Source organism: Blastocystis sp. subtype 4 (genome assembly GCF_000743755.1).
Source record: "Blastocystis sp. subtype 4 strain WR1 chromosome Unknown seqid_0012, whole genome shotgun sequence".
NCBI classification, from domain to species: domain Eukaryota; class Bigyra; order Opalinata; family Blastocystidae; genus Blastocystis; species Blastocystis sp. subtype 4.
The window spans coordinates 62,518-84,360 of record NW_014569535.1 but is presented as its reverse complement, the minus strand read 5'-3'; the positions used below and the strand labels follow the sequence as shown (position 1 = coordinate 84,360).

At 40.5% G+C, this 21,843-nt stretch overlaps 15 protein-coding genes across 15 annotated transcripts; 7 read left to right on the top strand and 8 right to left on the bottom strand.

The window, feature by feature from the left end:
• Positions 1–4: 4 nt before the first annotated feature.
• JH06_5671 (hypothetical protein) lies at positions 5–1,108 on the top strand (the record flags this gene model as incomplete). The annotated part of the gene is made up of 3 exons (XM_014674307.1): positions 5–44; positions 81–196; positions 227–1,108. The coding sequence occupies 3 exons, from the start codon at positions 5–7 to the stop codon at positions 1,106–1,108; spliced, it is 1,038 nt and encodes a 345-aa protein (XP_014529793.1).
• A 110-nt stretch (positions 1,109–1,218) lies between these two features.
• Positions 1,219–1,987, top strand: JH06_2066 (hypothetical protein; the record flags this gene model as incomplete). Its single annotated transcript, XM_014674304.1, has 4 exons — positions 1,219–1,514; positions 1,545–1,641; positions 1,671–1,780; positions 1,810–1,987. 4 exons carry the CDS (start codon positions 1,219–1,221, stop codon positions 1,985–1,987), a joined length of 681 nt encoding a protein of 226 aa, XP_014529790.1.
• A 223-nt stretch (positions 1,988–2,210) lies between these two features.
• JH06_2065 (hypothetical protein) lies at positions 2,211–3,488 on the bottom strand (the record flags this gene model as incomplete). The annotated part of the gene is made up of 5 exons (XM_014674303.1): positions 2,211–2,654; positions 2,688–2,771; positions 2,802–3,086; positions 3,120–3,439; positions 3,470–3,488. The coding sequence occupies 5 exons, from the start codon at positions 3,486–3,488 to the stop codon at positions 2,211–2,213; spliced, it is 1,152 nt and encodes a 383-aa protein (XP_014529789.1).
• Positions 3,489–7,599: 4,111 nt separating this feature from the next.
• Positions 7,600–8,743, top strand: JH06_2064 (protein kinase; the record flags this gene model as incomplete). Its single annotated transcript, XM_014674302.1, has 7 exons — positions 7,600–7,657; positions 7,699–7,787; positions 7,819–7,902; positions 7,934–8,041; positions 8,072–8,503; positions 8,534–8,615; positions 8,646–8,743. The coding sequence occupies 7 exons, from the start codon at positions 7,600–7,602 to the stop codon at positions 8,741–8,743; spliced, it is 951 nt and encodes a 316-aa protein (XP_014529788.1).
• Positions 8,691–9,743, bottom strand: JH06_2063 (diphthine synthase; the record flags this gene model as incomplete). The annotated part of the gene is made up of 6 exons (XM_014674301.1): positions 8,691–8,771; positions 8,795–9,000; positions 9,030–9,161; positions 9,192–9,421; positions 9,453–9,577; positions 9,609–9,743. 6 exons carry the CDS (start codon positions 9,741–9,743, stop codon positions 8,691–8,693), a joined length of 909 nt encoding a protein of 302 aa, XP_014529787.1.
• A 184-nt stretch (positions 9,744–9,927) lies between these two features.
• On the top strand, positions 9,928–10,969 carry JH06_2062 (hypothetical protein; the record flags this gene model as incomplete). Its single annotated transcript, XM_014674300.1, has 2 exons — positions 9,928–10,890; positions 10,913–10,969. 2 exons carry the CDS (start codon positions 9,928–9,930, stop codon positions 10,967–10,969), a joined length of 1,020 nt encoding a protein of 339 aa, XP_014529786.1.
• A 287-nt stretch (positions 10,970–11,256) lies between these two features.
• JH06_2061 (WD40 repeat-containing protein) lies at positions 11,257–12,593 on the bottom strand (the record flags this gene model as incomplete). Its single annotated transcript, XM_014674299.1, has 8 exons — positions 11,257–11,382; positions 11,407–11,514; positions 11,545–11,597; positions 11,628–11,914; positions 11,946–12,212; positions 12,244–12,308; positions 12,338–12,453; positions 12,485–12,593. The coding sequence occupies 8 exons, from the start codon at positions 12,591–12,593 to the stop codon at positions 11,257–11,259; spliced, it is 1,131 nt and encodes a 376-aa protein (XP_014529785.1).
• A 387-nt stretch (positions 12,594–12,980) lies between these two features.
• JH06_2060 (60S ribosomal protein L14-like protein) lies at positions 12,981–13,451 on the top strand (the record flags this gene model as incomplete). The annotated part of the gene is made up of 4 exons (XM_014674298.1): positions 12,981–13,010; positions 13,033–13,134; positions 13,167–13,214; positions 13,248–13,451. The coding sequence occupies 4 exons, from the start codon at positions 12,981–12,983 to the stop codon at positions 13,449–13,451; spliced, it is 384 nt and encodes a 127-aa protein (XP_014529784.1).
• Positions 13,452–13,600: 149 nt separating this feature from the next.
• On the bottom strand, positions 13,601–14,891 carry JH06_2059 (ATP-dependent RNA helicase; the record flags this gene model as incomplete). The annotated part of the gene is made up of 3 exons (XM_014674297.1): positions 13,601–14,583; positions 14,615–14,832; positions 14,857–14,891. 3 exons carry the CDS (start codon positions 14,889–14,891, stop codon positions 13,601–13,603), a joined length of 1,236 nt encoding a protein of 411 aa, XP_014529783.1.
• A 171-nt stretch (positions 14,892–15,062) lies between these two features.
• On the bottom strand, positions 15,063–15,770 carry JH06_2058 (methionine tRNA beta subunit; the record flags this gene model as incomplete). The annotated part of the gene is made up of 4 exons (XM_014674296.1): positions 15,063–15,170; positions 15,201–15,493; positions 15,556–15,660; positions 15,692–15,770. The coding sequence occupies 4 exons, from the start codon at positions 15,768–15,770 to the stop codon at positions 15,063–15,065; spliced, it is 585 nt and encodes a 194-aa protein (XP_014529782.1).
• Positions 15,771–16,318: 548 nt separating this feature from the next.
• Positions 16,319–17,001, bottom strand: JH06_2057 (chaperone DnaJ; the record flags this gene model as incomplete). Its single annotated transcript, XM_014674295.1, has 5 exons — positions 16,319–16,399; positions 16,431–16,465; positions 16,497–16,628; positions 16,660–16,830; positions 16,863–17,001. The coding sequence occupies 5 exons, from the start codon at positions 16,999–17,001 to the stop codon at positions 16,319–16,321; spliced, it is 558 nt and encodes a 185-aa protein (XP_014529781.1).
• Positions 17,002–17,168: 167 nt separating this feature from the next.
• JH06_2056 (SHQ1-like protein) lies at positions 17,169–17,935 on the bottom strand (the record flags this gene model as incomplete). Its single annotated transcript, XM_014674294.1, has 5 exons — positions 17,169–17,267; positions 17,297–17,341; positions 17,375–17,455; positions 17,486–17,881; positions 17,912–17,935. 5 exons carry the CDS (start codon positions 17,933–17,935, stop codon positions 17,169–17,171), a joined length of 645 nt encoding a protein of 214 aa, XP_014529780.1.
• A 326-nt stretch (positions 17,936–18,261) lies between these two features.
• Positions 18,262–19,127, bottom strand: JH06_2055 (hypothetical protein; the record flags this gene model as incomplete). The annotated part of the gene is given in 7 exon segments (XM_014674293.1): positions 18,262–18,386; positions 18,418–18,546; positions 18,576–18,670; positions 18,700–18,818; positions 18,833–18,988; positions 19,022–19,060; positions 19,095–19,127. The coding sequence occupies 7 exon segments, from the start codon at positions 19,125–19,127 to the stop codon at positions 18,262–18,264; spliced, it is 696 nt and encodes a 231-aa protein (XP_014529779.1).
• A 448-nt stretch (positions 19,128–19,575) lies between these two features.
• JH06_2054 (nucleoside triphosphate hydrolases protein) lies at positions 19,576–20,908 on the top strand (the record flags this gene model as incomplete). Its single annotated transcript, XM_014674292.1, has 3 exons — positions 19,576–19,600; positions 19,698–20,616; positions 20,647–20,908. The coding sequence occupies 3 exons, from the start codon at positions 19,576–19,578 to the stop codon at positions 20,906–20,908; spliced, it is 1,206 nt and encodes a 401-aa protein (XP_014529778.1).
• Positions 20,909–20,923: 15 nt separating this feature from the next.
• On the top strand, positions 20,924–21,834 carry JH06_2053 (serine/threonine protein kinase; the record flags this gene model as incomplete). Its single annotated transcript, XM_014674291.1, is given in 3 exon segments — positions 20,924–21,218; positions 21,230–21,306; positions 21,322–21,834. The coding sequence occupies 3 exon segments, from the start codon at positions 20,924–20,926 to the stop codon at positions 21,832–21,834; spliced, it is 885 nt and encodes a 294-aa protein (XP_014529777.1).
• Positions 21,835–21,843: the final 9 nt, after the last annotated feature.

The window sequence follows — 21,843 nt, the reverse complement described above, 5'->3', positions numbered from 1 at the left end:
TAGAATGAACGTAAACACTGCTGAAAAGGCTATTAAGGCTTTCCGTAAGATTGTAATCAATTGAAGAGCTTATCTTGTAGTTCCTAACCCTGGTTTCCTGATGAAGAAGATTCCCACCTGGAAGCTCAGTATCAAGGACTGGGATCCTGAGGAGTTCAAGACCCAGGCCAACTGTCTGTTTGATGAGCTCAACGAGGTCAATTCTGGGGGTTTGGCTGATTTGTAGCAATATGGATGGGTTCAGGAGAAGCTCGAGTTTTCTGAGGAGCAGGCGTATCTTGCTTACAAGAAGAACAACAAGGATAAGCTGAGAGAGAAGGTTGCTGAGATGATCGTCTACGAGAAGAAGATTGCTCTCATTGAGCGTGTTTCTTCTATGGTCGAGAACTTCCAGGCCCAGGCTAAGGTTCTTCGTAAGGAGAAGAAGTGTCCTGAGGAGCTGACCAAGGATGTTGCTATTGTTGTCTACCTTGCTGATGTCTTCAGCATTCCTTCCTTCCAGCGTATTAAGCACCAGCTTACATTCAAGTATGGTGAGAAGTACATTGAGAAGATCTGCGGAAAGAAGCATGCAGGTGTGGATGATGAGCTCGTTGCTATGGCCACCTACTCTCCTGATTCCAAGGAGGTGAAGGCTCGCGCTAAGGAGGTTACTGAGGCCTGCAAGCAGCGTGAGAAGGATGAGGAGAAGGCTAAGAAGGAGGCTGAGAAGGCCAAGAAGTCTGGAAAGAAGTCCAGCAGCAAGAAGCATCGTAAGGACTCCAGCTCTGATGAGTCTTCTGATGATGAGTCTTCTGAGGAGGAGAAGCCTAAGAAGAAGTCCAAGAAGTCTAAGAAGGCTGAGTCCAGCTCTGAAGATGAGTCTTCTGAAGAGGAGAAGCCCAAGAAGAAGTCCAAGAAGGCTGAGTCCAGTTCTGAGGATGAGTCTTCTGAGGAAGAGAAGCCTAAGAAGAAGTCTAAGAAGTCCAAGAAGGAGGAATCTTCGGACTCCGAGTCTGAGGAGGAGAAGCCTAAAGAGGAGCCTAAGAAGGAGGAGGCTAAGGAAGAACCTAAGGAAGAGCCCAAGAAGGAGGAAAAGAAGGAGGAATCTTCTTCTGATAGCGATTAATCCCTTCGTTGCTTGCATGTTGTCTGTTTGTTGAAAACGGCACCTTGGTATTTAATGAAACGCTTCTATTTTCGAGAATACATTTTCTATTCGAGGAGAGTCAGTGAATCATGAATCGAATTGGATATCTTCTTTCCCTCAGTTTATTGATTCAGACAGTCGCTCTAGGAGTATCTTTTGCAGAATGCCATACAGAAGAAGAGGCTATTGATTGGTTGAAAGAAAAGCTTAGTACAAATGAAAAGATTGACAAGAATATCATTTCGATTGTAAGATTGGAGAAGAATGTTCATGTCAAGGCAGTTCAACGATCGTGGTGGACAGTGTCGGAACATATCGTAACTGCAGCAAAAGAACAAGAAGTTGATATTTCATCTCCTTTTGCTCGTTCTGCTGCGATTATCAAGTAGGGAACAATTCTGTACATCACCTCTAGATCCAATCTTCAGAAAATTCAGAACTTAATTAACAGTAACCGGAATGATTGGTCTGTTATCAGTCCTGCTTTCCAGTGGGCACAGGGAATGAACGACGTATGTCATACTTTCTATTTCCGACATAGATTAATGTGAATATCAAGTATGCCCATAAATGGGATACACCAGCAACATTAGGTTGTTCAGTGTCGAATATCACCTTCTCAGAACGATCCATTTATGCTGAATCAAAATGGTTGACATAGTTCATGGGATTAACCTTAGTCCATCCACAAAGAAGAAGTTTGTTCTTCGTTTGGAAATGCGCAAAGAATTGAATCCAGAGGAATGTCATTGGAATGACGCTTCTGTTGGTCGGGTTGTGCTAATGATGAAGAAGAAGGAACGAGGTCACTGGGAAAATATCATTTCTGTACTCTTTGGGACGGTATCTAACGGATAGAAAAATGAAAAGACTCCACGTAACATGCATACCTGGTGGTCCATGAAGGAGCAGTTAGAGAAGGAAGATGAAGCAACACGCAAGGCAGAAGAACAGAAACGTCAGGAAGACGATAAGAAGAAACGTGAGGAGGAGCGCAAGAAGGAGGATGAAGCGAAACTAGCTGAGGAAACACAGAAATCAGAAGAAGAAGAAAAGAAGGTGAAAGAGGCTGTAAAGGAAGCTAGTAAAGCTGAAGAAGAGGCAAGAAAAGCAGGAGGCGATGAGAAACCTGTCGAAGCTGAAGTGAAGGCAGATGGAAGTGTAAACTGATTGTGGTTATTCTGGGTAATTGTGTTTGATTGAAAACAGGATAATCCTGTATGGGTTGACGACACAGAGGACATGAATTACTGTTGGAAGTGCGGAACCATACATTCAAACAATCGTTGTGGAATTTACCAACACACTGTGAACAACACCGATCTGGCAGTGCATGAGTGTTCGGATGCAGAACACAATAACAAATGGGACAAGGTTCCACACTCTCAATTTCATTCAGAATTGTCTTTGTCATAGCTATAATTCCGAATGTGAATGACTTATACCCCGTAATACGTTGACGGAAAGCTACCTGCCAACGTTCAATTTGAGAGGAATTCAAGAAATGAAGATTGTCACGAATAGTCTAGATTTTTACACATTATCTTCACATTCATACGGCAGTAATATTCAATGGATATATCTTGGAAAGGTCATAAGTAATTTTAATATCGGTTACTCCACTTGTTATTACAGCATAGTACTAATCCTCATTTTCAATCCTAATGAATACATTACTAGCATCAGCACTAATTCGTACATTTGACAATTTGTATTCTGTCAACTGATTATTCACCTTATCCATAGGACTGGCTAAAATCGATGGAGTTAGATACAGTTCCATGAAACTCATTAGTGACTGTTGTACACTGCGAGATACACCCGTTAATCCATTGATAAAGAAATACTGAATACGATAAGGAATTGCTACACACAATGAGTACAATGTGAAGATTGGAAGGTGAGGAAGTGGATCATTTAACAACAAGGGAAGTGGTTTTAATATTGGCATAGGAGGCTATAAGGATTAATCATGGAATACCAAAAATACCCGCGATTTTGATGATTGAGATGTGGCTGGAATTTGATGAATGAGATAGACTAAAACACGTTGCATCAATTTAGATTGATTCAAGTGTGTGATTAAACCCTCGATTTCTGCCATTGTTGATTCAATCCGATAATCTTCTGCTTTCTCTTCTTCTGTCATTTCATCTTTCTTCTCAACAATTTTCTCCATATCTTGTGTCTTCACAATCACTTCTGACACAATGATGAAAAATAGGAGTATTTCTGTCATATGTTCTTCATTCACAATACACTTCTCACTGAGTGTCTTGCATATTCTAAACAACACTTTCATATCACATTCTGGATATCAATCCATTCACCCTCACTCACCTGATCGCATGGCATACATGATGCCAACAGTAATATCGATCTTCTGTTGAAGATCATAACTCCAGAATCCTTTCAACCACTCCTCCAGTGTCGATTCAACCGAGACGGTACTTCTATTTATTATTCTCAGAACAAGGGCGTTACAAAGGAGGGAGTTTCATCCAGATTCGTGTAAGGATATGTCGATCTCTCTGATCAGAAGGTATAGAATAGAACCGTTTTAGATGTGTGAGAAGATTTGTATTGAATGAGAGAATTAAGGCATTGTAAGTACCTTCAGGAATGGTGTAACCATTCAATGAATGAATCGTAGTCATATGCTTGATAATCAAGGTTACTAAGAATTACTGAACATCTCAAATACCAACAGGATTCAATATTCGTTGTAATGCTGATAGGTGCTAACAGAATGATAACATCCCAGAGTTCTCCTTCGTATAGTTCATGAAATGAATCATTTTTTGGATATGCAGCTAACAGACCAATGAGGAAGCGAAAAATGCAATCACAAGTAGATTGTTTGAGAAGAGAATTATTGTTTAGTTCTTCAGCCCATATCGTCGAAGTGCTGGCACCTGTGAGGAAGCGAAGACAGACAAGAAGATGAGAGATGATATGAGTGAATGAAGATTGTGACTCAGCTGGGAAAGTCACAAATTTGTTCATGAGAACTGAACACTGATTCAATTGTTGCTGAAGCACAAGCAAAGACTCAGAATCCGTTTCCACAGTTTCTACCAATTGTTGAATCCTTTCTGTCATGCGCTGATTCAGAGATTCGACAATACTATGTGTTTGTCCTCGTTCTTGGAGTGAATGCAATTGATGCCAAGTTTTCTTTACTACACTTTGTTGCAGTTCGGTTGGTGAATCTGAGTCCAGATATGTCAATACATCTTGAATGGAGGCCAGACGAAGCAAGAGTTTGCGACCTGTGTGAGCAATCATACAATCTATCATACTAATCAAGCAATCATGTCTTACGCTTGGTGGTTACTGATAGAGAAAGGAAGAAACGATATGCCTGAATAATAGACTCTACAGTCATTCCAGAGAGAGATGTATCAATCATCTTGCTAGAAATAACACTCCCTTTCATTCTCCAACTTATTATCCACCTCTGTTAGTGTGGATCGAATGATCTGCCCAAAGAGATTGATATGAAGAGGAGACTCCAATAATAACTCCACTTGATTGACAAGGTGTAACAATAACGGGAATCTGATCATTATTCACATCCATTCTATATACTCTTGTTCCTGATAAACTGTCTCCTTCCAGAATGAATCACTCTCCAACAGATTACGAATTGGCTCAAGATCAGTTTTCACACACTGAATGAGATAAAGAAGCATTGCGGTTTTTGTCTTTGTTAGAGGAGATCTTAAACCGTTGACAATGTGCTGAACGACAAATACGAGAACAGAACCTGTTATCACACTCTCAACCTGAGTCAACACCTCCTCATTTCCATTCTCCATTTCATTCAATACTTCATCTCTACAAGTCACTTACTTCATTCACACTCACAACACATAGTCGATTATCTGTTTCATAGCATCATGCATCACTTGACAATCACGAATAGAAGCCACTCTTAACACATCTATCCATCGTTGACCACTAAAACTCTTCATATCTTCAATCATTTGTAATAGCAATGCATCACAATGACAAGTCTCACAATTCTCCAGTATAGAACACACATACTCCGAATCCTCAAGATTGGTTGTCTCCACTACTACACTTTCGATTGAAGGAATCACATGGAGCAAAGTTGGCTTCATCAGCAGAGACAGTAGAAACGGACCTCGATTGTCAGTTAAACCATTCACCATCTCCATGATGGAGTCAGTGAAAACACGAGCCATTGATGAGAACGAAGCGATTGACTCGAACGAGATGACAAATGTAATCATTGTATTGTATAGAGAGAGATCTATTATCATATTCCTTCTCATATCCTACAGTGATCACGAATCGGATTGATAGAGATAATCTGTTGAATCACTGAACGGATCATGATTGATAGTGAATCATTCTTAATGAGATTTGTTCCAATAATGTCTCGTAGGTCACTATTTATCATTCCTTTTCAAATTATCAACGGATATACACGCATCATCATATTGAAGAAGGCGATCACATGACGATACATCATACAATCAGTCTGTTCATTCACATACAATTGGAGAATTGTAGCTACCATCTCCTGAAGAAGACTTGTTACCATTTCAGAATGATTCTGATAGAGCTCTTTCAGTAAAACCATTTGAAACTCAAGATCTGGTTTCTGAAGATCACTGATCATCTCCATGAAATGAGGCACCAACCACTTCGTGAATACGGAAGGAGAGAGTGATACTAATGTGTTGAGAATATGAGGAAGCATTGTCTCTGCAGTATGGGATGATTGCTGCAAGAAAGTAGGAAGAGCAGTAGCCAGAGCATCAGCAATCGATGCATCTTGTGTGTTTACTGTGATGGTAGCAACAATACAATTGTAAACACATAGCATTCGATCGGTAAGATCAGGATTCGTAGCAACTTCGGCAACTGTTTCATAAACTTTCAGACCCCAGTCAACAACTGACAAAGATTGAGGCTCAAGAAGAACTTTGGTAATAACTCGAAGTACAATATCAATGCTATCACACAGAACTTGATGAGAAATGTCACCTCTAGAATGAAACTCAAATCCATAGTTCACCTTCGCAATTTCTGTGTGAATTCCTTTGTAAATTGGTTCATATCGATAGACTCATAGATTGCCGGATACCTAGACTAATACATAGAATCAAACGATACCTCATAGAGAGAGTCATCCATAGAGCTAAGATGGTATTCATGTGGTCCTTTGTTACAACTCCCTTCTTTGGATCACCCATAAACAGAAGCTGACGACACTGCTTCTTTAGTTTGGATATGGATTGAGGATGTCTCTCTGTGATGGCTGACCAGGGGACTCGTTTTGCCAATTCCATAACCAGAGTAAGTAAGGAAGCTCGACCTGATTCCACAATATCAGGTACGGCTTCAATCAGAGCTGCACTGAAGAGGTCTGTAGCAGTAGCAGTTAGGGGGATGGGACGACGAAGAAGAGTGATGTATGTTTGATAGCAAGTAGTTCGCAGGCGGTCCAGAGACTCATCAATGGAATCTACCAATAAGGAATTGAACCAAATATTACCAATCTCTTCGTGATGACGATTGAGGAATTCAGCATCGACAGACAGGAGTGAATGGGCTCGGTTGAGAACCTCATCATAGTATTTGGTCAGAACATTCGTACGACGATTCTCAGGAATCAATTTCTATGCTAAAAAAGGAGATCCATACCAACATAAAACAAGTCAGTGCAAAATGATTCGACAGTCGAATTTACATCTGCCATGTAGATCTGAAGTGCGACGACAAATTGCTTCACAAACTTTCCCACCTCTAGACCCAGAATGGTACCAATACAACTCAAAACTAGTATTTACGACACTCCACTCAATTTACGCTTGTTAACTTCTAAACGAACTTGGAAACTCTGACAATACAGCAATTCATTGTAATAAAAGCAAAATGAAGGCATAATCTCAATGATATCATTTACAGAACACTGAGAGAGAATCTCTTCCATATCTTTCAGCGCCTAAAATGTATCCTAACATGAGTAATTACACGCAGTCGGGTAACCGTACTTTTCTTCGAAAGCAACTTCAGCTGTGTTCGATATGCAGTATTACTTCCGAAATAAGTTACACATTGAGAGGAAGATTCCGTATTCGAGGAGGAAGAAGTGATGTCAAACGTAATTCCATTCAGTAACTCCATATTCACAGCTCCAGTGGCAAGAGAAGCCACAAAGTCTCCCGAAAGACTGCTCTTAGCTGGCCCCTTGTCTCCTTTTGCTCTTCGGTTTCCTTTGGTACTCATTGCACCGTTGATAAATCAATAATATAAGAAAACTAAGTGGAACCTTTCCACGGTTCTTCGTTAGATTTGACGGCAGAGTGGATCCCTGGTTTTCATTTTCCTCATTTCCTTTTGACACGGTAGACCCGGTTTACCAGAATTGCCTTTAATTAGTGTTCAGTTCAGTGGTAGGGTTATTTCCAGGAAAGTCGTTCCTTGAAGAGACAATGAGTATAAGAGTCCCATTCATGTTTCGTTCTTTCATACATAGTCTTCTAATCAGAAGTATGTAACTAGGTATTCTGTATTGAGAGCCGTTGGAAAAGGGACTTTTGGAGTGGTTTATGAAGCTGAAGAATATGGAACAGGTCGGATTGTTGCAGTAAAGAAGGTTTTCCAAGATAAGAATTACAAAGTCGATGTTGTCTCTGTCTTTGATTGTGTAGAACCGGGAACTGTCGATCATGAAGATGTTGAGCCACCCCAACATTGTGACTCTTTACAACTCCTTTTACTCGGAAACGGAAAATGTAGAGTTGTTCCTAGTGAACTTAGTTCTAGGGCGGAGAATACTTGCATCTCGTTATGGAGTACATTCCTGAGAACCTATATAAATATAATCGCAAGTTTGTCAAAGCTAGATCCTTGTTACCTCTTATCTATGTCAAAGTAATAAAAGTGAATAGAAACGATCCATAGCTCTATACCTATCAAATGTTTAAGGGATTAGCCTACATGCATAGTCTAGGCATTTGTCATCGTGATATCAAACCACAGAATGTCCTGATCAACCCCAGGACTCATGTTGTGAAAATCTGTGATTTTGGAAGTGCAAAACGCCTTACTCCTGATGAGTCCAATGTCTCGTATATTTGTTCCCGATATTATCGCGCTCCAGAGCTAATCTTCGGTGCAACCAACTATACGGTAGCTGTAGACATTTGGAGTATGGCATGTGTTATTGCTGAATTGTTAACCGGACTCTCGCTATTCCCTGGGGAGAATAATGTGGATCAGATGGTCGAGATTATCAAAGTGTTGGGAACACCCACAGCAGAGGAGATTCATGAAATGAATCCCAATTATCACAACTTCAAGTTTCCCAATATTCAGAAGAAAGACTTCCCAGAAGTCGATTTGAATGAGAGGAATGAGAAGTAGGTCTTTGCTCAGTGTCACGATGCGGATGCAGTGGATCTGATGAGCAAGTTGCTGGTGTACATTCCAGGAAAGCGGCTGAAGGGTGAGATTGGATAGGAAAGATTATTGATAGCATCAGAGGTGCTGCAGCATCCCTTCTTCAGCGAACTCCACTCCATTACTGTACTTCCTGATGGTGCTCCTCTTCCAGAAGGGCTGTTTCAGAATTGATGATTGTATGATACACATAAAATGGTTTCTAATAGAGTTTGTTTGACAAACAATGAATTCCTTATGTAGATTCTTCACACTGAAGTAGTTGAGCATCTCCAGCTCCAACTCATGCAACTCCGGGCTACAGAGAATCAAACTGTGCAACGGTGCTCCAAAGTCTACATCACGCAGTTCCTTCAGAGTTCCAAAGCAAATGAACTGGTCATCCTGACCTACTCTAGCCAATCCCACAGCCAAGGAATCAGGAGTACATACTAAAATCATAGTAACAAAGAATGCGTACCTCCCTTTCCTCTTTTCTCCTCGACCTCAAGAAGCTCATCAATTGCTTGATTACAAGTCATGAAACGAGGAGGAAGATAAACAGTTCGTCCTTTGACAAGTTCTTTGAAATCGGGTTCTTTGACCTTGATATCTAGACATCACAGAGTGGAAACAGAGGAACCGAGAAGACAGAGTGTATGAAGCTTCATATCTCGATTCTGTTCAATTCGTTCATAGAAACTATCGGGTCTCCAGGTTTCCGTGAAGAAGCAGAGAGAGACAGTCTGTCCGAAACGATATAGTTGCAGACCACAACAACCGACTGCATTCATAATTGATGCATTGTGGATCACCTTGATAGGAATATTTCGCTCCTTGGCACGAATCCAAAGGTCTGAGTGGGTGGTTGCTCTAGAGGATGATTTGCACCAACAGTTTGTACCCAAATACATCACCAACAACTAAAAAGGCAGTGTTGCATACAGCAGCACTATCAAGAATGGTCTCAGCATTTGATTCCACTAAATCACGATCAGCAATAATAACCGGCTTTCCAAAGAATTCTTCCTGTTTATTAGACCATTTGAATTAGAAGTACTAGCTTTTTGGGTTCAACTCCGAGAACCGATGTGTAATTCTCAAGAAAGACCTTCTCACAACTCTTCACAGCTTCTAAACCTCTGACAGTAATGTCTTTCTCGTTTCCAAGACCCAAACCAATGAAATATAACATTTCTATGGTTGACATTATCAGATAGAATGGTCTATGATGTTCATTGGAAGTGAGATGACTATTAAATTATAGTAAATGGAGAGTGATACTCCATTGTTGAGAGTCATATCCCCTTCTCCATATCCCTTCAAAAGGAGTGTGATATGGATAAAAGAACCAAAGTTTATTCATTTCCTATTTCTGGATGGACAAGTTGTTCAAGTCGCTCAAGACATCGAAGAGAAGAATCAGTCAACAACTGAAAGTGGCAACAGGAAAGTCCGACACTACCTCAGATGCTACGTTTGATCTTGCTTATCGTCGTTTCTCTGATCTTGAAGATAATCTGAAAGTACTCAGTTCCCAGTGTGTATCTTTGATTCATAATGTGGATACATGGTGTGATACCAATCGCAAACTCGCTGATGAGTTGTTGCGTTTTACGCAGAAGTCGGATATCCAGACAGAAGACATGAACACATATAAGGAAGCAATCAGTAATTTGCATACAGCACTTCAGTCGGAGTATGATTACACACGACGATCTATCATTTGCGTCCTACGTGCCCACATCATTTCTCGTATTGAGAAGCTACTGAAAGAGGATTTTGCAGAGGTGGAAAAGATTGTGAAGACTCGCAAGAACATTATCACTGATTATGATTCGCATCGTAATCGTTGTAGCACCTATGAAAAGAAGGGAGATTCTAGCAATGCTGAACGTTTCCGGATGAAGATGGATCATGACTATGAAATGCTCCAAGAACATACAAAGTATCTGGAAACAAGGTTTGAAGAATTGATTGCAATTGGAGCATCAATTCTATCAAGTGAAACTGCCACACTGGTTGCTTGTGAGATGTACTTGGTACAACGTCAGCATGAGGCTATGCAAACGATTGCTTCCAGTTTCGCACAAACATCGATTCGTAGTGTGATGCAGTCGGTTGAGGATATCTCTGAACGAGTGAAGATGGGGGAGAATGTGGAGATGAATTATGTCGCACCTGAAATCTCTATTCCTTCCTTCCCCTATCATGAACCTCCTGTTGTTACGGACTTCAATCCAGTTCTCTACCAAGAGGCGAAAGCCTATTCATCTCCAGAGACAAAGACCCAGCCATTGCCTCCTGTTCCTGTAGCTACGACGGCTCCTCTTCATCGAATGGTTCGGGCTCTATACTCTCTAGATACGGGTACATCAGGTGAACTTAGCTTTAAGGAAGGAGATGTCATTGAAGTTCTGAAGGAGGATCCTAGTGGATGGTGGGAGGGTCGTCTTAATGGAAATATAGGTCGTTTCCCAAGCAACTATACGGCTGCTGCGTTAACTGTTTGTTACAAACATATTGCGCAATTCAAGGTCGCACCTCCCATAGACATATACTTCTATCCAAACCTGCCGTTAAGATACCATTCTCGTTCCAGTCGCATGCCCAAATCATCTTGTTGTGTCCATTTCCCATTCCTGACAGAATCATCAGTGGATCTCCTTGTGATGAATAGATTCTATGTTCTATATCTCCCGGAGTTCTTACTCTGCTGAGGCATTTCTAGATGGAAGACATAACATCTCCTCTTCTGGACTCTGACAGAAGTGGTTCATTACATAGGAAGTATGAATGGTAGTTAGACACTGTTTTGTCCTCCAATCCCATATCTACTTATCATTGTCTTCTCTCACACACACCTTCACTGTACAATCATCACTCCCACTGATCAACAACGAAGGATTCTGCTTATCAAATATGACATAAGAGACACTCTTCTCATGTCCATGAAGCACCGACAACTACGTATCATTTGGTTCTTCATCGATCACCATAAAGGAGGAAGTACGTGTATCCCATAATCGGATTGTCTGGTCCTGAGATGCTAGAAGTGACCAAACCTACTGAATCATACACGAACAGAACACATTCTTGTTGGAAGGAGACGGAGCAATACTCGTTACCGTCCCGTCGTGACCCGTTAGAGTTAAAACGGGTTTTGTCCAATCGCTCATATCCCAGAGTTTGATAGTCGTGTCTTGACTTCCTGAGATAACTTGACTACCATCACAACTCCACTCTCCCACCATCACATGTCCTTGATGAGAGATCAGCTTAGCTAATGGCTTGTTCAACACAGGGAGATCGATGGAAAGACGTCGCCGAGAGGAAGAGTGATGGAGAGATTCTCCATCCTCTTCTCTAGAAGTGAACTATTCAATGAAGACTCTACAATGACAATTTTGGTGGATTTGGAACATCAAGAGGCTTCCAAATATGACATGTCCGATCTCCTGAAGTCGTACACATGAGACTCTGAGTCGGATGGAATCGAACTGAGTTGACAGATCCAGAATGACCACTATAAACCATAAGGGGATTGGCATTTTTCGATTCGTTGTCCAGTCGCCACAATTTAGCAGTACGATCTGCTGATGCAGAGGCGAAGAGATTTCGTTTCTCTGAAGATGGATTCCATCGAACATCCCAGACAATGTCCCTTTTGGATTAATCTTGCAACCAATAGATACCTATGAGCCATTCGTTTTGAACAAACTGGATCACTTTCAGTAGATCGGAAGAGAAAACGGTTTGCCTACAATTGACAGAATCCACGATTCCTACAGTAGCTTTCAGTTTTCCAGTCTTGATCCACGAAGGATTCTTTGCTATTTTGGTTTGATTATCTGTTACCACGCTTACATCGTGGTTGTCCTGGATTATCATTGTATCTTGTTGAACTATTCGAAAAAAACAATAGATATTCCTTACGTTTGATGTTCTCCTCGGAGAGCTCCTGGATTCGTCTTGTGAGTTCTTCTTGTACCGCAGAATTTAAATCAAGGAGCTCTTTCAACGAGAGCTTATCTAGGGGCTCCATACGAAAGAGAACGCAAATCTGTGGATTCTTAATATGCCAGAATTCCTATGTTTCAATACCAACTGAACTGATAGGTCGATTATAGAGTCATCTTAGTGTCTTTCTTGTGAGAATCACACTTTCAGCTAACACCCCGGGAGTCTCGTCGCTACATCTATTTAAACTGGTTGAGGAATTATACAAAAGATGAACTATTATATCAAATAATAGATCCAAGAACCAACAGAAATCTGGCTTTTTTTGTGAATTCTAAAAGAAACTGGGCCATTCGATTCTAAGCATAACCACGACTTATAGATTTCGTTTGTCCCTACTTCCAAGCATACAATGGTAGGTAATTCTTACTATAGAATCGATTTAACAGCTCTCAGGACTAACAGAAAGGGAATGAGTGGTTCTGAGTCACTTCTTCTAAGAGTCGTTCTAATGTCTCTTGTAGGTGTTCACTCGTTTCGTTGAGGTTGGTCGTGTCGCTTACATCAACTACGGACCTGACTTTGGTAAGCTGTGCACAATCGTTGACATCATTGACGGAAAGAGAGTACTTGAAGGTTAGATTAGATGATTTTCTAGGTTCTCGTTGATGGACCCTCTACTGGTGTCAAGAGACAGCAGATTACTGTAAACGGTTCTTGTTGCATTTTACCTTTGTAGGTAGCTCGTCTGTATTTGACTGACTTTGTTGTTCCTCTGAAGCGTGGTGCTAAGACTACTGAAGTGGATGAGGCTTTCAAGGCTGGCGAGGTCGAGAACAAGTGGAACGAAACTGCTTGGGCTAAGAAGCTCGCTGCTCGTGCTAAGAAGGCTTCCATGTGCGATTTCTGCCGTTTCAAGGCTAGATTCGCCAAGAAGCACTAAATGCGATTTATGAACAAACGAATATTGGTGTGTTTATTTCAAAGACACATATAGACATCTACTGTTAACGTATTTCCTCTTCAACAAACACCTCACGAAACAGATCATACTCTAATAACCGCAACAACGTGTGCTATATAGAACATAAATTAAAGAAGAGAGGAAATATTGTTCGGCAACTCCTCAATCGTGGTATGGTAGAACTGTTCAATATCTTCCATCATATCCTTGTCTGCATCCAAAATAAAGTTGATTGCTGTTCCCTTTCTACCATAACGTCCCGAACGACCAATACGATGAATGTAGTTCTCACGATCAGTTGGGAAATCATAGTTAATAACCAGCGACACCTGCTGGACATCAATACCACGAGCCAGCAAATCAGTCGTGATCAACACACGTGTAGCTCCAGAACGGAACTCCTTCAGAATACTGTTACGAGTACCCTGTTCCATATCTCCATGAATCGACGACACTGTGAAATCTCTCTCCTTCATAGCCAATGTCAGCCAGTCCACCTTTCTACGGGTATTGCAGTAGATAATAGCCTGAGCGATAGCAAAAGACTCATACAGATCGCACAGAGTATCGAACTTCCAGCTCTCCTTCTCCAGGGGTACATAGAACTGCTTAATACCTTCCAGAGTCAGCTCATCCTTCTTCACCAGAATACGTACAGGGTCACGCATGAACTTCTTGGAGATTTCCAGAATGTCCACAGGCATAGTAGCAGAGAACAGAGCAACCTGAACATCCTCATTCAGAGCACGGAAAGCGTTGTATATCTGCTCCTTGAATCCTCGGCTCAACATCTCATCAGCCTCATCGAGACAGAACAACTTGCAATGTCTCAGATCCAAATGGCCACGCTGAACCAAGTCATTTACACGACCAGGGGTACCGACAACAACCTGAACACCATTCTTCAGCTTCTCAGTATCCTCCTGCACAGCAGTTCCTCCAACGCAACAGTGCATGGCAACCTTCATACACTTCGACAAATTCTCAAGGACAGAGAAAATCTGCAGAGCCAGCTCACGAGTAGGAGCCATAATCAAAACCTGACAGTCTTTGTTGTTCAGATCCAGCAACTGAAGGGCAGAGATACAGAAAGTGGCAGTCTTACCAGTTCCTAAGAATCAAGTTTTCTGTCTCATCCATACCAGACTGAGCCTGAGCAATCGTATCATGACCTTCAAGGACAGGAAGAATAGCCTTCTGCTGAATGACGGAGGGTTTCTCAAAACCATAAGCATAGATACCTCTGAGAAGATCTGTATTCAAGTTGAGGTCATCAAAGTTCTCCACTTCTTTATCCCAGTTAGATTCAATGTCGATGTTGTTATCGACAGTAGGAGCGTCTATACTTTGGTAAGTGAGTCTGTACACTCTTTTTATTTCTCACATCCAATTGCTAATCAACCTACTCGTTTCAGCCATTAGAAAAATGAATGGTTGAATGGTATGTCATTTTCATGGAGATTTCTGCATAGCGTTACGGCAGAATCTAAATCACCGAATTATACCTATTATTTCTTCCTTGATTAGTGTTTCATCCATTTGTTCCAACTATTATTCTCATTAGGATCAACAAACATATTTATCTAGTCCTTACGAAATTTGTTGATTTGGGTATTCAACACAGGTACATACTCCAGTTGATGTCCGGAACGGTTTGTCCTTGAAACAACATACACCCTCCTGATTCGTTTTTAAATACTAGATGTTACTGACTCCTTATTTCCTCACTTCCAGAATCATCTCTACCATCTTCTTCTTATGCACTTGATTCGGTGTTGCTACCTCTCCAGAAATTCCATCAAACTGTATCCGTTCTCCAACGAGAGATCCTTCTGGAGGTCGAATAAGGGCTCCTTTCAAGTGGTCCGGTGTTGAAGCGCACAAGAGCATTCCATTTGATGGGTACCCAGCTAGTTTTCTTGTCTTCATATTGCACATTACACACACAAGTTGACCTACAATCGATTCTGCGGAATGAAAAGCTCGGATTCCAGATCCTATACTGCGAGGCGACGTCTCTCCTACATCAACTCGTTCACATATCAATCTACTATAAAGAGAAGGATTAAACTTGACTTATCACTATCTGGATGATTCCAAGCTTCAACAATGCGTCCAACTCGAATATCCAATTGACTCAAACAGTCTTCAGGAGATAGAATCGTTGATTTCTGAGCTGACGTATCCTCTAATAGTCATCAATTTGGCCAGCAGGTGACTATGCTTCTTTGGCTTTAACTGAAGCTGCGGTGGTGACAATGGACATGAACGAACCTGCTTATCACTTTGGACACGCATATAATAGGAAGCCAACGTTTCAGCATTAGAGCCGGACTCTAGAGTCTGCTATTCAATGACAATCATACCTCTAGAATACCATTAATGGTGACAGAAGGTAATAAACACAATAATCAGCTGTTGATAATGACCGTTTAGAAGGAGTCAGAAATGATGCAAGAGTAGGGTTTTCAGCAATATTCTTAAGAACCTCCCTAGCATCCTTTGCAGGTTCCTCGCACATCTTCAATTCATTGATGAGTGAATTCACCTACAATTAAGAATCCTTATTCCAGAACTACTGTGTCCAATTCTTCACCATTCAGAAAGTCTTTTAGTCCATTCAAACCATCTAATCCATAATCTCATCGTCATTCTCAAACTGTTCGCTGTTTCTGTCTTTCCTACTAACATTGACAGATACTGAAATAGTGACCCATCATCAATCTTGCTTGCTATCAATCTACTTGTGGAGAAGGATTTCAAGTATATGGGACACCGAATGAAGAACTGTAAAAGAGGACGACCAGATCGATTAAAGACAAACATAGGAAAAATGACAATGAAAACTACACGGTCGAACGATTCTGTAACTGTTGTTCTGCAGCTTTTCGCAATCGTTCCATTGTACGAACTCCATAATCAGCTGACTACGCAATCAGACTTTCAATTCACTTCTACGCGTTCAAAATCCTTATTAACATCTAGTGGGTGCACTACAATCACACGTAAACTCCTATTACTTACATTCTGTATGTACTGAGTGTTCTCTTTCTCGGATCAATGCTTCAATAATCATCGCATTTTCCTGATGAATCTGAGAAATCCGTAACCGTCGTCTCTCTTCCTCGGTTAGTTCTCCTTGACGCCTTCTCTTTGCTACCAGTTACATTAGTTGATCATTTCATACCAGCATCTTCTCGAGCAAACAAGGATTCTGTCAAATCACGTTGCCTTTTGTCCATCTTCTCCTTTCCAGCTTTCTTCATAAGCATTGCTTTGTGTTTTCGGTCATATATAGTTCTCTTTGCAGGATCTAGCAAGATCTCCTTAGCTTCCTTTATCAATTTGAATAATTCAGCTATACATTCACTTAAACCCTAGACAACATACTTGCATTCTTATTGCCCTTGTTCTTATCTGGATGATACTTCTTGGCTAACAGTCGGTATGCTTTGTTAATCGTTCTTTCATCACTTTCAACTTCAATTTCAAGAAGAGAATAGTAATCTTTGAACTCCTCCTTTGGCATTTCTGAAATAAACTATCGAATTATTATTATAATGAGGGAAATTTCTATCATTTATAAACTGAATAAGAGGAGGTCGTATTTGGATGACGTAAGTGTTTCTGCAGCATTGTTTGCATATATTGCTTACTGGATATAGTATGTGGACTCAAAAGAAACAAGGACGGTAATTATTCTGTTTCATTTTGAAGGAGTTTTCTTCCTTCTTCTTCTAATTCGGGAATGCCAAGATCGAGAGTTTCTCTTGAGATCTCCTTTGACAACAGATACTATATAAAAGAGCAACTTCAAACCATACACTCACTTCTTCAGCTACATCAAACAATATAGGATACTCAAGATTCTACAAGTTACTATCTTGGAAGTTGTAAGATACTTGAATCCAGAGAATATACTTATCAATATAGAGAGTATTGAGAATGTACTTCCTTTCTGAGAATTTCATGATTTTCTTAATCTATACATCACATAAATTACGAACAATGACTTCAAGAAGACATTTTAGTAATCGTCGTTTTCCTAATTTCAATATGACGATACAATCCTTAACACAGAGTCTAGCCAGGTCATATCGTCTTAAATATGGATAAATCATAACTCTCCGAATAAACGCGATTAGAGTGTTCCGAAGAGATGAGGAGGGAACAAGCCACGAAAGTGTTGGAGACAGAATCGAAATAGTCCATGCAGATTCTGGCGTTGGATCCTGTTGAGTCATTCGGACATCATAACAATATGCACACAAAATATCAACTAACGAGAACAACGCCTGATTCATTCGTTCAGGTGGCACCGTAGTATTAACATTCTTGATAGAAAGAAGAAGTTCCTTCTCATCGGAAGACAAATGGCAATGGTGTTCATCTTCTTCATGACTGATTCTCTAGCTATGAAATAGAACCAACAAGAATACAAGTGCCTGATTCTGACGTTTCATTAGTTGAGAGAGAGAGTCCTTCTCTGTAGGTTCGTCTTTGTTGATAAGAATCAGAGATTGAGGAGTTTGGACCTCGAGTATTTCATGAGATGAAGTCGATTCTGAAGATGGTTCAATCACTTCAACTAAGGCATGTTGTTTCTGTAGAGGAACAACAGGCTGAGAAACAATTTGATTGGGACTGATAGAGTTGGTACTTCTGGAAGATGAAAATGGATCAAAAGATGAATGCGGTACTATAGGTTTCACGTCGAGTTCTTTTAATTCCTTTCGGATAATGCGATCTGCTTTCACCCATTCTGGGAGGAACTGTATGAATGAAGGATCTAGTGAACAGAAACCCAAAGGATATCAATAAACTCTTTGTATAAGTAATCTTCTTTACCATAAAAGTAATCACTCAAGTAATGATCTGAATCAAACTTGGATTCCTCCATTTGTTTCATCAGTTCTACTATTCATTCTTATTACATTATACATACCCCAAGGATCCACTGTATTCTCATCGGGAACAGGATTCTCAATAATGTCACTACAATCCTCAAAACTGTGGAAAACGTTCTCAAATAGTTCATTGAAACCATACTTGCGATATGAGCTTGTGGAAGCAGCTACAGTAAGAAACAGTGACTCTTCTTACGTTCTTCTAACTCTAACAGATCCTTCGACATCTCTTCTTTGGGTTCTGATATTTCCTCGGAAACAGCATCTCCATCCACCTCTTGGATCAACGGACTATTGTTTATTCAATATCCATATCCTACCCTCGAGGAAGTGTAGGCAGTGGTTCTGGTTTCTTAAGAATAGTTGATAAGAGATCCATGTTTGGGAAATACTGCCCCTTTTCAACTTTGGGAAGATGGACAAACACAGTGCCATTTGCCTACCATATAATACCGTTCCTTTAGCTAACACCTTATCGACATCATAAACTGCTTTGGCGCGTTCATCATCAACACATGGATATGGAAACTGCAGTTTAAGAAGATATGGATTGCAAAAGAACGAAAAGTCACAGTCATCGATCACAAACTCCATATCACCAACACGAACCTATTTAATAAATCTCAAACCATTTATTTCTACCCATGGAACATTGATTTCCACAATCACAAACTCATCGTTCTAAATAGAATCACGAAACACAGAATAATCTCACCTGTGATATAGAAAACTTTGGGGTCAATGGCATCCTCAGTGAGAATCAAATATAGAATGGCATGGAACTACAATTCCTATGAAAGAGTATTTCCGAACGTAAACTTTGATTTTTAGAAACCAAAATGGGCGTATAACAAGAATAGCAAGGTTGATAGAATTCTGGATGACTTACAAGTGTACCGGATTGCAACAGGTCAGATCAATTCAAAGGATTATGCAGCAGTGTTGGAAAAGAATGGTTGGGATGTAACGAAACTATCCCATATGGTATATATCATGTTGATTCTAGATGATAGTATAGACGGATGATGAGAAAATGGGAGAATTAGCACACATTTTGAATGAACCTCCTGAAGAACCGGTTTATTATAAGTCGAAAGCAACGAGTATGTGTTGAAGATGGAATTATGACTGAAGAATCACGAAAACGTACTCAACCTGTATCGAAGGAAGATGGAAGAAATGAAAAGGATGAGAAGATGAAAAGGATTCGGAGAGAGAATCGTGTTAAACAGAATACTATGCGAAAGGAAGGGAAGGAATTGATGCGAACTGCAAAGTCGAATCCTTGTTCAAAAATGATTTTAAGAATCATCTCTAGTGGATTTGGAATTTCCGTTGCCTGAAGGACTGGAACAAACTCTATCTATGGATTCACTCAATGTTTCAGCATTCAATCGGCCCACAGTGCAGTCCCAACCAGAGGTACCACATACAAAGAACACTCTTGGGTTGGTCATGTATGAGGATAGTGAGAAATCGTCAGAGGAGGACCAACAGGAGGATTCAATCATTGAATTTTCTAGAGACGCTCCAGCGGCTCCGATCCTGGGTCCATTTTGTGTGATCTGTGGAAAGTATGGTCAATATATATGCGATGCAACGGATGAAGATGTGTGTTCCTTAGAATGTAAACGGAAAGCAGAACAAAATCAACATACGATAACTGTGGAAAAGGAATCAGAGTCAAATACAGAAGAGACACTCACAGTCTCCACTCAACCAGAATTCATCCCCAGCAAACGTAGATTCAAAGATGCACGTACGATTCTTGATTCCCATAAGTGTCCAATCTGCGGGAAAACAGGTCATTTACCCCAGGACTGTAGATTGGCTTCCGGAAAGTCTCTTTCAGTGTCAGATTACTCTCTGTCGTCCGAAACACCTTCAGTTATTCATTGTGAAACGATGTCGCATCAGGATCGAGAAGCATTGAAGAGGGTGTATCGAAAGTGCAAAACAATTCAAACCAATCCATTGAGTTGCTGTGTAAGATGCAAATGCCGAAGTAACTTAGTCTATTGCGTTCAGTGTAACAGTTGCTTTTGTGATAAATATCACCTGTTGGAGCATCTTCAGCATAATCCCTCTCACTTTCAGCTCTATTCTTTCAAGCTACGGAAACTCCTCAAATGCAGTAATCCGAATTGTGCTAATACCAATATCTATGAACTTTTTATGTGCCACAGATGTAGTTCAACTCTCTATGACAAGTATTATAATATGAAAACGGCTCTTTGGTAAGGTAGTTGGGTTGCATTGACAACTAGGAAGAGAGAAGCCCTTGTACAATATCCCAGTTTGATTTGCTGTGAAGAACATATGACATGGCACGTTATGAACTGTGAAGGAGTCAATGGAATGACACATATTATCGATCGAGATTGTATTGAAAATGGCTACTACCAGAGAGATGGAATTGTAAATGATATGCTTTTTTGCTTTGTTTGTGATCAATCCAAAATGGATGCGCCAATTGCGCCACATTATGAAAGGACCCAAAACCCAAACTATCTCCCATTGACGTTGTAACAATTAATAGATCCGATGCAGAATGAAGTAAGGTTCTTCTACACACCAGTGGGACGATCGGAGTATATTGTCGATGAGAAGGTATGTCGTGACTCCGAAGCGAGAAACCATGCTGCTATTTTGTATCGGAAATGGATCGAACGTTTATATCAAAATGCAGATGCTCAAGAGTATTCTAAGATCAGTGATGAGATCTTTCAACTATTTAAGCGGTTTAGCCGCAGCAATGACGACTATGTTCATCTAGGATTCTTGGCAGTCATAGATCAGCTTGTTGATCTTGGATATCAAGAAGAGGATCGAAATGTTCGTATTTCTCAGTATCTCGAGACGATGATCCAAGAAACTCATTCAACGATGCTTCTCATTCCGTTGTCATCTGTAACGCCACTATGTTAGTTTGATTCGCATAGACACTCGGTCATTTGCTTCGGGTTGGTAATTCCTATCTATCAGAGTTTATTGATTCCATTCTAAGCGATGCCTTTCGGAATCTTGAGTTCTCTAGAGATGACTACAAACGTCTCTTGTCTCTCCTTATTCTCCAGAAAGTTGCCAATAACTCTCCTACACACTTCTATCAACACATCCAAGCCTTCCGAGAGAAGATTCTCGCTCCCTTGAAAGACAAACAGATTCTAATTCGAGAAGCAGCTGCAGATGCTCTTTCAGCATGTCTGATCATTATGCAACAACGAGAGAATCAGAAGAAGAATGATTTCTATTTCGAGTTCTTGGAGCGAATCGAAGAACTCCCTAAAGATGGTAGAAATGAATCAATTCATGGCTATCTCCTTTCAATTAACTCCTTTCTCAACAATTCTTTAGAATTCTGTGATTCACGAATCGAGGCTATATATACCAGAATTCAGACATATTTCAATACAAAAGAACCCTATATCAAAATTACCATCATTCGTTGTTGATTCTGCCCT